This window comes from Mirounga angustirostris, unplaced genomic scaffold (genome assembly GCF_029215605.1).
Source record: "Mirounga angustirostris isolate CCGP_5_RB_7025 unplaced genomic scaffold, mMirAng1.0.hap1 SCAF_8, whole genome shotgun sequence".
NCBI classification, from domain to species: Eukaryota; Metazoa; Chordata; class Mammalia; order Carnivora; family Phocidae; genus Mirounga; species Mirounga angustirostris.
Genome location: NW_026991716.1, coordinates 74,687,761 through 74,701,362, shown reverse-complemented (window position 1 = coordinate 74,701,362; position 13,602 = coordinate 74,687,761). Strand labels below are relative to the sequence as shown.

General features: G+C 36.3%; 1 protein-coding gene across 4 annotated transcripts in view; it reads right to left on the bottom strand.

The window, feature by feature from the left end:
* Nucleotides 1-13,602, bottom strand: part of ZNF292 (zinc finger protein 292) — a 94,976-nt gene that overhangs the window by 19,108 nt on the left and 62,266 nt on the right. For 3 of the 4 annotated variants that reach the window (XM_045867201.3, XM_045867202.3, XM_064597841.1), the window contains 2 exons: nt 10,416-10,552; nt 7,975-8,116 (listed from right to left, as the gene is read on the bottom strand). In XM_045867201.3, coding sequence (XP_045723157.1) covers nt 7,975-8,116; nt 10,416-10,552 — 279 coding nt within the window. Of the gene's footprint in view, nt 1-7,974; nt 8,117-10,415; nt 10,553-11,024; nt 11,071-13,602 lie in introns of those variants that run through there. The other variant, XM_045867203.3, reaches the window with a different exon arrangement.

Genomic DNA, 13,602 nt, shown 5'->3' with positions numbered 1-13,602 from the left:
TAAAGCACTGTAGCTTAGCCTTGTGTATGCATGTGTGTGTAAAATGAACTGTAAAGAATAGCAGAAAAAGGATAAGCATTGGGAACAAAGAGAAGACCTGGGTATAAAGTCATCTAATATAGCTAGGCAAACTTGGAAGTTATTAACTTCTCTAACCATTCACAGCCCACTTATAAAGATCAAAATAGCATTTAAACTTCATAAAACTGCTGTGAGCATTAATGAGTATTATGCATCTAAAGTATCTGATATAGTTTAGTACAATGGTACTGGTACATACGGAAATAATCAATAAATATCAACTTTATCACCAATCTTATTTCCTAAGTTTGTATTTACAATCCTTCTGAAATAAAAACCCTCTTAATCCAATTACAGAACTGAGAAAGTTCCTGTATTTCCTAACTTACTAGTAATGAAAGGAGATTTTCATTTTTAACAGAATAAAGTAATTTGATCTTTCATAGGGGGGACTCTAGTTCTATTATACATTGGCTAAATGCCAAATCACATACCTCACTGTTGAACTATCTTAAAAATTAGAAGTACAAGGAGACACAATAAATGTTTTTCCTTTTGAATAAGTATCTTGAACTATTATTATAAGATAGCAGTAATGAAGGTTAAGAGTCATTTGAAGATATATGTAGTACAGAGATAAAAATGGATTTTAAAAGGACTAAGAGAACATAAATACAAGAAATAAGCCAGCTATTAAGATGTGGCTACATTCATGAGAATGGAATATGTATTATACAAGATCAAAGGCAGAAAAGAAATAAGTAAAAAAAGCTGATAGGGTCTGTATTTTCACAGGCTAAGAAGGAAATGAAATATTTTACTAAAACAGAAGCTTAGATTTGTGGGCCAGTAGGAAAAGTGAGGAGAGGATACTAAATTGGCCTGACTTTAGGAAAAGCAAGGGCACAAAGACCAAGAAGAAAATGGACAAGAATAGATATAAGACCTATTTTTAAAAGTGACAGTGAGGAAAGGACAACAGGGAAAGAAGTGGGACCACATGGTTGTCTCCAGCTTTTACGTCAAACCTGTATAGTTATTTTCTACTATTTTGAGATAAATCTGAGCCAGAAAACTTTTACAGCAAAATATCTGCACCTCTCTTACATGCCTTAGGGGCTACTACTAATAATGGATAATTAGGTCACTGTCATAATATGAAGGGGAAAAAAAGACATGTGGTGACGAAAGGTGCATATTAGAGAGAGGACGTCTTGGGGAAATCAAAGGTCAAGTCAACCATAAAGATGATCTCAAGTGATAATGTAGACATATACCAGAAGGACTAGTAAATATGTACAGAATGAGAATTCTGGAAAAGGCTGTATTTATTTAGAGAATTCAGGAAATGATGGAGAAAGAAATGATTTTAAGAAAGGATTCAGGAAACAGGTTTTGTGGATGCCATCTGCGTTGAGGAAGAGGACTGTAACTATTCTCTGTCATGTGACTGCTGATCCCTTCATAAACAACAAAAGCAGATTCAAAAATTCTACTCACTGTTTATAAAATGCAACTAAGATTATTTCAGAGAGAAACTCAACAGTTCTATTCTAATACAGTCTGCTATTGGATTCAAGGGTGCATTTCAACTCATTAAGGGCAAATGGCTTTGAATAAATTTGCTTTAAAAATATCTTAATGTTGTAATTAAATGTGAAATCTTAATGCCAACAAAACTATAACAAAGTTTTTATTCTTGTTTTCATCTCTGTGATTAAAAATTGTTGCTAGGTATATAACAAGTGTTTTTAAAGATGAATTTGAATTAGTAAGTTCCCATAAATATGTTGATTAAGCAATTAGCCTATAAAAATCTACTTAATTCATATCATTAGTTAATAAAAGTTACTGATAACACCAACTTGAATTTAAGAGTGACAGGAGCAGAAGAAAGCTAAGTGCTAAAAATTCAGAGGAGGAATAGAGATTCACCCACGACTGACAATGATCCATCATGAGGCAACCTTCTGAAAGATACAAGGTTTTATCTTTGGTAACCCCCCACTTTTCTGTTCCTTTCCTCTGACTGCCTAGTATCCTTGGCCCCAAGCTACCCGAGGCTTACACTGATTAGTTCTCCCATGTACATCCTATTTAGCCCTTCTCCATCCACACACAGCATCACGTCTTACCCTGCTTTAAAATTCTTAAATGGTTACCTTTGTACCTCAGAATTAAATATATTCTTAATGGGGAATACAAAAGGGCCTTCACAATCTTTAATAATGCCTCATCTGGTCTAGACTCATCTTTTATTTTTTGCCCTACCCAAACAGCCTATATACCAGGTAAACTGAGCTAACTGTAATTCCTCAAATATGCCATTCTCTCATTTGTCTTGGTACCACTTGTGATACTGTCATATAATACATACATACATATTTTGGTTTTCATCCAGGGTTCCGAGCAAATAGCTCCTAAACCTTTGTAATTTCCTAAGTGATAAGAGCTGTAAGGGCATCTTTTGTTCCCAGCTCCTGAAATAGCTCCAGAGCCTTAAACTGTGAAAAGGTGCTATTATTAATAAGGCCCTTTTAACCACAAAAGAGTTTATGTTAATGAGGCGATTTTTGGAAATCCCCTAGATAACCACCGGACAGGGGCTGACAGGGGAAGAAACCTGTGATTAGAGGGTTGGAACTTTCAGCTCTTGCCCACACCCCCACCCCCAAGGAAGGGAGAAAAGCTGGGGTCTGAATCAATCGCCAATGGTGGCTGATGATTTAATCAATTATGCTTATGTAATGAAGCCTCTCTAAAAACACAAAAAGAAGGGGGGTCCAGGGACCTTCTGCACTGGTAAACATGTGGAGATCTGGGAAGGCAGACTGCTCCTTGCCCTATACATATCTTCCATCTGCTTCTTCCTGAGTTGTAGCCTTTCATAAAACCAATAATCTAGTAGGTAAACTGTCTTCTTGAATTCTGTGAACACTCTAGCAAATTAATCAAATCTGAGGAGGAGGTTGTGGGAACTTTTGATTTTAGCCAGTTGGTCAGAAGCACAGGTGACAAACTGGACTTGTGATTAGCATCTGAAGAGGGGTGTGCGTGTGGCAGTCTTATGGGACTGTGCTATCTCCAGGTAAACAGTGCTAGATTTAAGTTGTAGGATATCCAGCTGGTGTCCACAGAATCAGAGATCTGCTTGGTGTGGAGAAAATCCCCACACATTTGATGACCCAAAGTATTCAGTGAGTAGTGAAAAGAGGAGAAAATTTTTTTCTGTACACCACTTTCTATGCTTTTTCTATTACTAGAAACACTTTCCGCTCACTCAGAGTCAACACAGACAAGCGGGTTAGAATGCCCACCTCTTTTATTCATTCAGCACTACTTTATACCAGGCACTGTGCTAAGCAATGTGCTCTCACAGGAGTCTTAGCACTCCACCAAAACTGAAAGACCCGTACCATATTACAACTGTTTGTGTATCTCCATTAGTAGACTATGAAAGCCTTAAGGGCAGGGCTGTATTTTTCAACTTTTAATTTCAAGGGTCTAGGAAAAAGCATGAATAAACCGGCCAATAGTCTTCAATAGTTCCTGGAATTCTCATAGAGGGCTACCGGTTAACCCAAATCACTAACCCTGAGACTAAATTACATCATGTGAAAAATAAGGAGTTATACCAGAACCTAGTCACTAGAGCATTAACTTTAAGGTCTCTTTTAGTCCTAAAATAATAATAATCTATGATTCTACTTTTTGTTGTTTTTTAAATATTTATTTATTTGAGAGTGTGATGCACACATGCCACTGGGGGTAGGGGCACAGGGAATGAATCTCAAGCAGACTCCCCACTGAGCCCCAAATCAGGGCTCCCTCTCACTGAGATCCTGACTGGAGCTGAAATCAAGAGTCAGATGCCTAACCAACTGAGACACCACCCAGGCGCCCCTATGATTCTAGTTTTAAGATAAAACCTCTAGGGACACCTGGGTGGCTCAGGTGGTTAAGCAGCTGCCTTCAGCTCGTCATGATCCCAGGGTCCTGGGATGAAGCTCCGCATCAGGCTCCCTGCTCGATGGGAAGCCTGCTTCTCCCTCTCCACCGCTTGTGCTCTCTCCCGTGCGCTCTCTCTCTCAAATAAATAAATAAAATCTTAAAAAAAAGAAAGCCTCTGATCAGATTTCAGAAAGTAAAAAACAAAGGGAAAAACATTTTTGCAATAGGAAACAAGATTTTTGGGGCAGAGTACTTAATTAGCAAGTTGCAAGTTATTCTTGTGAATAGGTGAGCTCTCCCGGACCAACTTTCTAAGCTATTATTCATGCTTTTAACTGCTTTTTTTATGGACTTTACTTCTGAAAAAAATCTCTCCAGAAAGATACTATTCAACAGAACTGTCCGTGATGACAGAAGTATTCTTTATGCTATTCAATATGTCACTAGCCACATGGAGCTACTGAGCACCTAAAATGTGGTTACTGGCTACCATAATGGAAAGTGTAGCTCTTGTCCCAAGTTTTTCCCTCTCCAACACAATCTCCTCGTGAGAGGGGTGTTAAGGTTGAGGGAGGAGAGTCACTTTTACCTAATCTCCTTGATTAATCTAAGTAAGAAATGAAATACAAACTGGTTAGAGTTACCAGGTGGTCAAGAGAAAGTCGAGATTTATACCCAATCTGTCTGGCTTCTAGTTTCAAGCTCCTTCCACTTTGCTATACTGCTCTTCAAGTTAGACATAAAGCAGTGGCACAACCTATATTTTAAATTGCACAGTTATTTTTTAAGAAATTTACTATTAAGTTCATTTTTTTAACTACAGCACTACAATATATAAAATGAAAAATCAGAATGAATTAACAAGGTTGGTAGAAAAAGAACTAGAAAGCAGATGAATCCACTCCTGTTCTTTACTCCTGAAAGAGAAATTCTATTATCCTGAAAAGAAATTATTTCAAGGGGCGCCTGGGTGGCTCAGTCGTTAAGCATCTGCCTTCAGCTCAGGTCATGATCCCAGGGTCCTGGGATCGAGTTCCGCATCAGGCTCCCTGCTCAGCGGGAAGCCTGCTTCTCCCTCTCCCACTTCCCCCTGCTTGTGTTCCCTCTCTCGCTGTGTCTCTGTCAAATAAATAAAATCTTAAAAAAAAAAAAATTATTTCAAGAGAAAAAGTGAAGATATATTTAAGATTTATTGACCAACTACAGATTTTAAAAGTTACTTTTAAAGGGGGACAGGAGAGTATCCTCCAGTCTCTCCTTTCAAAAGAAAATTACAGATGAATTAAAAAATACTTCTTGGGGTTTCTGGGTGACTCAGTCAGTTAGGCGTCTGACTCTTGATTTTGGCTCAGGTCATGATCTCCGGGTCCTGTGATGGAGATTTTCTCTCTCCTTCTCCATCATGCTGCATCCATGTTAAGGATTTCTAAACACTGTTTAGCACCCCTATCTATGCAATGGCAGCAACTTTGGAAAATGTCTTCTGTGTACATTTAAAATGGAAACCAACTGCATTAATACTATAAGGGTTACTATAAGAAAATTAATTAATTCTGGGGCACCTGGGTGGCTCAGTCCGTTAAGCAGCTGCCTTCAGCTTGGGTCATGATCCCAGAGTCCTGGGATCGAGCCCCGTGTCAGGCTCCTGGCTCAGTGAGGAGTCTGTTTCCTCCCTCTCCCTCTCTCCCCTGCTCGTGCTTCCTCCCTCTCTTTCTCTTTCTCAAATGAATAAATAAAAAAATCTTAAAAAAATCTGTAAAATGTGGATTCCAATTGAGATAATTAGAAACACATTTGCAACGTCTGCTTATCACTTTCCTCTTCACTTGTTATCTAATCTGTTTAATCTACTTATTAATAAGTGTTTTCATTTCAATGACTATGTTTATTTCTAAAAGTTCTTTTGACTTTAAAATCTGTTTGATCACTTTGATAGTGTCTCTCTCATGCTTTAATTATTTTATGTCTTTAAATATATGTATTTTAAGGGCGCCTGGATGGCCCAGTTGGTTGGGCAACTGCTTTCGGCTCAGGTCATGATCCTGGAGTCCTGGGATCGAGTCCCACATCAGGCTCTCCGCTCAGCCGGGAGCCTGCTTCCACTCTGACCCTCTCCCCTCTCATGCTGTTTCTCTCTCTCTTTCAAATAAATAAATAAATCTTTAAATATATGTATTTTATAGAACTTTCCATAATTGTGTTAAAGTGTTAGGCAAATAATTCTATTTCTCTACTGAAATTCATTCATGCCACTGTTTCATATGCTTTACAAATCTTTTTTTAAAAGATTTTATTTATTTGAGAGAGAGAGCACAAGCAGATGGAGAGCAGAGGGAGAGGGAGAAGCAGGCTCCCCGCTGAGCAGGGAGCCCGACACGGGGCTCAATCCCAGGACCCTGGGATCATGACTGAGAGCCAAAGGCAGCTGCTTAACGGACTGAGCCACCCAGGTGCCCCTGCTGTATAAATAATCTTGATGGTTAAATTTATTTGTCTTTATTTTTTTTTAAAGATTTTACTTATTTGACAGAGAGTAAGAGAGGAACACAAGCAGGGGGAGTGGGAGAGGGAGAAGCAGGCTCCCCGTGGAGCAGGGAGCCCAACACAGGGCTCGATCCCAGGACCCTGGGATCATGACCTGAGCCGAAGGCAGACGCTTAATGACGGAGCCACCCAGGGGCCCCTATGTATTTAAATATACATAATTTATAGTGTCTATCCTTGTATATTTAATCCTATTCTTTTTCTCTGCCAAAATTCCCTCATGAGAAACTGTTTCATGTTTCATAATTCCTGACATGAACTCATCTCAAGCGGGGCTTACCTGAGGATCCTACACTGAGTATATGTCCCTCCAAAGAAGTTCTGCATTCTGCCAGGTATTACCAGCCCAGTACTCCACTCTTTACCTTCTTAAACATTACTTACTCGGCATGGGGATTTCTAGACTATATAAATAGGGCAAATTTATTTATTTATTTATTTATTTTTATTATTATTATTTTTAAAAGATTTTATTTATTTATTTGACAGAGAGAGAGAACAAGTAGGCAGAAGGAGAGGGAGAAACAGGCTCCCTGCCGAGCAGGGAGCCCGATGCGGGGCTCGATCCCAGGACCCCGGGATCATGACCTGAGCCGAAGGCAGCCATTTAACCGACTGAGCCACCCAGGTGTCCCTAAATAGGGTAAATTTAGACCCCAAATCTGTGTGAGGGGTAGATCTATGGTTACAACTTCTTAAGGGAAACATTTTTCCTTCTCTGACCCACAGCCCAGTAGGACATGCACAAGCTTCCCTATCATCTATCTGTATTAAAAAGTAGTATTTTTTTGGTCTACTTTTTCAATGAAATTCTAGGACTTCCCACGTGGGCCTGGGGGCCAGAGAGCTCAGCTGCAATCCCCAACTTGAGAGGGCCCAAAATCTTATCTTTTATCCCCATAAAGCTATCTCCTGTCCCAATGCGCAAACCCCTTAGTTACTGCAAGTAGTAACATATCCCAATACCCAGCAGCAGCTTAAGCTTTCTGCTCCAGTTTTTAAGTTCCTCTTCATTTCGGGCCTATGGATTTCCCCTAATCCCCTTGCAATCTTAGGTGCTATACATCAAAAGAAATGTTTATTTTATTTCATCAAGTATTTTGGGGCATTTTGTAGAAGAAGGATTTTTAGATAATGTAATCTGCCAGATTGCTAGTAAAGGAAGCTATCTCTATATTTCTCTTTATACTTTCTAAATTTCTACAAAGCCAAATTATCAAAATAGTGTTAACACCTAGGAGTAAAAATTGTAGAATGATACTTTTCTTCAGGTCAAGAGCAAACCCCTGGCTCTCATTTGTATTTTTAAGTTTTTCTATATCAAATGCCTATTATAAGACTAATAAGAAAAGCAATGTTCAAAACTCTAAATGAAATAACAAAAGTCACTGGAAGAGGTGCCAAAATAATAGTTTATTAAAGATAATTAATATAGAAAAATAGCTTGGTTATTCTTACCTCTGAATTAATAACTTTAATCAGGAAGAAAATGTGATATACCGTCTTGGTTAACAGAGAAAGTTGCCGACATCTTTCTAGGTACACTTGTATAGATGGTTCTACTCTTTGCTGTAACTTACTCCAAAAGAGAGTGAGTTCCCTAAAAAAAATGTATAAAAAATAAGCTGGAGTCATAATATAATAATCATGGACTATGTTGGTCCAGTCATTACATTTGAAATTAAAACTGGTTTTAGATTCCAATTTTACATGTGGAAATTAAAATTAGATACAAAATACAAAATATTTCTCAATTTTTTAGAGACTAAATAAAATCAGATTTTGATTTATCATTCTTTTAATATTTTTCAATGTCAGAGAGAAGCACTGCCTGTTACTAGTAAAGCACCTCTCATTTAAACAAGTTATACAAACGGTAATTGAGCCACATTTGAAATTTATGTAATAAAGTACAAAATGTGTTTGTGTATATATAAATTGCATATATAGATCAATGGTATATTTTTAAAAGCATTTAATTTTATCTTCTACCTGAAACTGAAAACTGACCAATTGGTCAATTAAATTTAAAATTATTATTAGATGAATGTTAACAATCAATGACGACACAGAACTCAAAAGTAACAACTAATTTCTGTCCAATTGGTGAAATAATAAGACACTTTGAAAAATGAACTTCGAAATTTATTTCAAATACAATTAGAATCTATTTTTCACAGAAAATAATCCTACTGAAATGATGAATTTTCCTCCCTTTTACCTATCGTCCTATTTCTCTTCTGTCCTCCGTGGTTAATTTCCACAAAAATCTTCTTCCTTGCTGCAACTTTTTTCATCAAGTATTCTCCTCAGTACAGGCCTTTCCTATTATTATTTCCTCAGTTTGCACTCCTAGGAACTCTGCCCTTTCACCACCCACTTGAGTAACTTGCTCATTTACTGGATTTTAACCTATATATTGAGGACTTCAAAATCTGTCTCTCCAGTCTTGACCACTTTCACCTCTCTAGTTCTTTATAAGACTTCTCCACTTTGATCTCTTCTGAAACCTGAAACTTAATATATGAAAAAGATGATTAACATTCTTTCCAGTTCACCATCTTTGTAATTTAATGCATCATTATCAATGACCCTATTAAGTCTCTGCTTTCTATTATCCTAAAGACTGTTACCTTCAACATTTTTTCAACCCATCCTACATACATAAGGAAGCCTTCATAACTTCCCAGCTGGACTGTTAACTAGTTTTCTAGTTGACTTTTCTAGCTTAACTCTGTCCTGCCACTTCTTCCCCCCAACTCTGTCCTCACTGTTCAGACCCCAATCCATTCTCAAGTACTTGTATTACACAGCATTTCTTAAACATAATTTTTTTGCCCTCCTACTTAAGAGCTTATAATAGATGGCCTTTGATGATATGAAATCCAGACTTTGATGACTTTTTTAAAGCAGTGTGAGAGTTAAATTTTTAGTCACTACTAATATTTATGTTACATGGAAAATCTACTTCTCCTCAGTAAATGCATGTTTTTTATTCTCCCTTCAGAATCTTTCTACCCACCTTTTATATCAATCCTCTGTGTACTGCATATATGATTTTCCCTTCACAACAAAACTCATAACTACTCAGAAAACCTTTATAATTGTGAACTTTATTCTTCTTTAATTACACATTTAGTTTGCCTGTCCCATATTCATGGGATTTGTATGTCATATGTCATTTGGTAAAAATTCTTAAATGTCAGAATGTTGTAAACTAAATTTTGTGTTTCCAATATTACCAACAAAACACTGAAGACTAATAACGCTGTTCACTGACCAGATAAATTGCCAGTTTTAGCTAACACATTAAGATAGCTGATCTTAAGATTTTTTGAGTCACTTGAAGTCAACATCTCTATTAGTTGTATGTTCCCAGAAGAATGTAACAGGCTTTGCACACTTGAAAATGTACCATATAAAGAAATGTGCACTCAAGAAGTTAGTGAAATAGAATGATATCTCACAGATGGAAAATAAACTGTATTTCCATACATGAATGACTAAGCTAGTTATGTAGTTAAAAGTATGTAAAATGCAGAGGAAAAAAATATACACATTCAATCACAGATGGCTTACATATCTGAAAAAATCGTGGCATTAGACAAAATAAACCTTTTTTTCATCTTCTAACATCTAAAAATTTCCTGATCATTATTATTCATTATACAATCATTACTGGTATACTAAGGAGTTGTCCTTAATATAAAAAAATTTTGAAGTTATAATATGAACTACTTGATAATCAGTTTATACAGCATGTAGTAACTGAAAATAAGCTTTTTGTTTTGGTAAGATTTTAAAGGATTAAAAAATACGTCCTTAAGCTCTCTGAATTCTCACAACCTATCTTGTATTCTTATTTAACAACTTTTCTTTACAAAATAAAACCAACTCACCAAGCACAGTACATATCTCCTTGTTGGAGCTGACGTGATAAAAATGCAGTACATAAGACAAGAGCACTTTTTTCATCACCCTCAGATTCTAAGTTACAAATCATTTCTAGTGCATCTTTGCAATCAACTTCTGAAATCTACAGAAAAAAGGATATAGAAAACATGCCATAAAATGGTTTTATTATTAGGATATACAGTAATATACTTTAGAATCTTCACTAGATATTTACAGATCATTTTTATCAGTAAAACCTCATTGACTCATATACTATCAATTCATAGTTTGTCATTACTGGGCTGCAGTAAAGAATAATCTTTCTTCAAGTCAGAGAACCAACTATTTTCATGAACTTTACAAATATTTACTTATTTGCAATGACTAATCCTAATTATAAGTACCCTCTACCCATTAATCAGTTCTATGATACTGAAAAAGAAAAGCTGTAATTTTCCCTCTTTTATCTGGTAATTTAAAAATCATTAGCATCAGCAGAAAGGCAAAGAAAGGTCTACTGGATATAGACTAATAAAGTATCTATTCATCTGAGGGGAAAAAAAATATACTATGAAACATTTTATGTAGTTATACCACCTTTAAGTTAAGCTCACCTCAGTGTTCTATAAATCTCCATTATTTTTCTTTTCATATAAATTCATTCCATCTCAAAGCCTGTCAACAGTCATGCATGCATAAGTATAACCTAGATGAAGGCAACTTCTTCATTTAATTATACATGTATATCTACTGCTTATTTTTTGAGAAATTAAAATTTACTACCACATTACAATCATTTAATACATAAACAGATCTCTATAAGCATTTGCTGTGAGACAAGGATATAGCAAACAGCATACAACCACAAATCACTGGCGTTCCACAAAAAGATTAATTCCAACATGGTATAAACGACAAATGGGGAAAAAAAATGAAGACCAATACAGACCACTGGCACCCATGTACCACAGAGATAACCATGCCCCTCCTTGTTGATCTTCTGTCTCTCCTGATCAACTTTTGAGTACAGGAAAAGTGTATGTGTGTGTGTGTGTAAAATGTAAAGTGTTTAGGATGAACAAGTGACTAAATGAGGATAATCTTTGAGGAGGATAAAGATTGCATGAGCATAGATTCAGAGGTTCCATTTCATACATTAAGTTGGGCTAGAAAACTCTAAAGACCCAACTCTGAGTCTGTGTATTTAACAACAATGATTTCTTACAGGAATCATGAAGTTAGTGGCAGAGTTAAGACTGAAACCTAAGTCTTGGAATTCCCCGGTGCAGTGCTCTTTCCATTACTCCTCCATCTGACTCTTTCTAACAAATCTTTAAGAGACCCCACTCAAACAAATAAAAAAAGGGCTGAACAATATATAATCATACAATTAAATATTTTCAAATACCTACATTAAGTGCATTATCAGACATATTTTTTTAATCATATATTTCCTACTAGGTAGGTATTATCATTAACATTTTATACACAATGAATGTGGGGTTCAAAGAAATTACATAATTTGACCAAGCTGCAACAGTTAATTAAGTGGTAGAGCTACAAATCAAATTTTGTCTGACATTAAACATGCTCTTTCAATTTCATCACATTATCTTTTATTACAAGCTGTGTTAACTTTAAACAATTACCCTGATACACACATGTAGACAAATGTTAGAAGTCAACCCATAAGTTTTATTTTTTCATGTTAATAATAACAATAATAGCAGCTACTATTTATTAGTAGTGCCAGCTTCTTCAGAAATAGCACTGCTAACCATATAGCTTGCCTGGTAGATACTACTACTAACTTTTTAGAAATAAGGTTCAAAGAGTTTAAGGTAACTTGCTCAAAGTCACATGCTTACTTAATTAATGGCAATCAAGATTTTAACCCAGGTGCAGCTTCAAAGTCTGTGCTCTTTCCAGAATTCCCCATGCATAAGCATATTGAGGCCCTTTATTGCTAAATACTGATTTTTTTACATGTTCAGGTTTAATAAAAAATCTTATATCCTGAAAGTCTGATTTGTTTTGAATCTGATCTTTTGTTGTTGTTCTTCTAAAACCTAAGCCACTCTTCTTGAATGCTCAAATGATGCAAAATGCGTACATTATAAGAAAACTTATTTTCCCAATGATATTACCTACATTATTAGCTTACACTTAATAATGAGAAATATGTATTTGTATGTAAAATAGCCTCAATATATTTATTTCACATATATACAAAATATCAAGTGAAACATCTGCCATATTCAGTAATACAGAAAACCTCACTTTTTATAGGTATACTAGGAAAACAATTTTTAGTGTGTACTTCATAGCTTTCATTTCCCTGGTTTGCCACTAGATGGTCCTCTCGAAAAAATAGGACACTAAGGAGAATGGCAGAGAAAATGAAACCATATTTAAACTAATGGATACTTGAATTCAAACCATGAATTCAAAAAATACAGAACACTTCATCAATATTCTCTATACAATTGCCAAGTGTACTTTTAAAATGTATTGGCTCTCGGGCGCCTGGGTGGCTCAGTTGGTTGGGTGACTGCCTTCAGCTCAGGTCATGATCCTGGAGTCCCAGGATCGAGTCCCGCATCGGGCTCCTTGCTCAGCGGGGAGTCTGCTTCTCCCTCTGACCCTCCCTATGCTCTCTCATGCTCTATCTCATTCTCTCTCTCAAATAAATAAATAAAATCTTAAAAAAAAAATGTATTGGCTCTAATCACATTTTAAGAAGTCTTGCTTATCAACATAAAATTGCTTTCCAACTAAAAAAGAACTTAGAGGGCATCTGTGTGGCTCAACTGGTTGAGCGTTGGACTCCTGGTTTCGACTCAGGTCATGATCTCATGGGTCTTGGGATTGAGCCCCTGCCCCTCCCCGCCCCGCCCACTCTGTCATGCTTGGGCTCCGTGGAGAGTCTGCTTAAAAGATTCTCTCCTTCTGCCCCTCCTCCCACCAGCTCTCTCTCTAAAATACATAAATCAATCTTAAAAAAAGAAAACAGAACCTTAATGGTAACCCTATCATACTAAGAAAACATAAAATCAAATCATGAGCTACTGTTTTTTAACTCTCAGGCTAGCAAAAATTTAAAAGACAATCTCCAATGTTAGGAAAGAGGAAATTTCATATACTGTTGTTTATGGGAGTATAAACTGGCATAATCTTTTTTGGATGATAGTA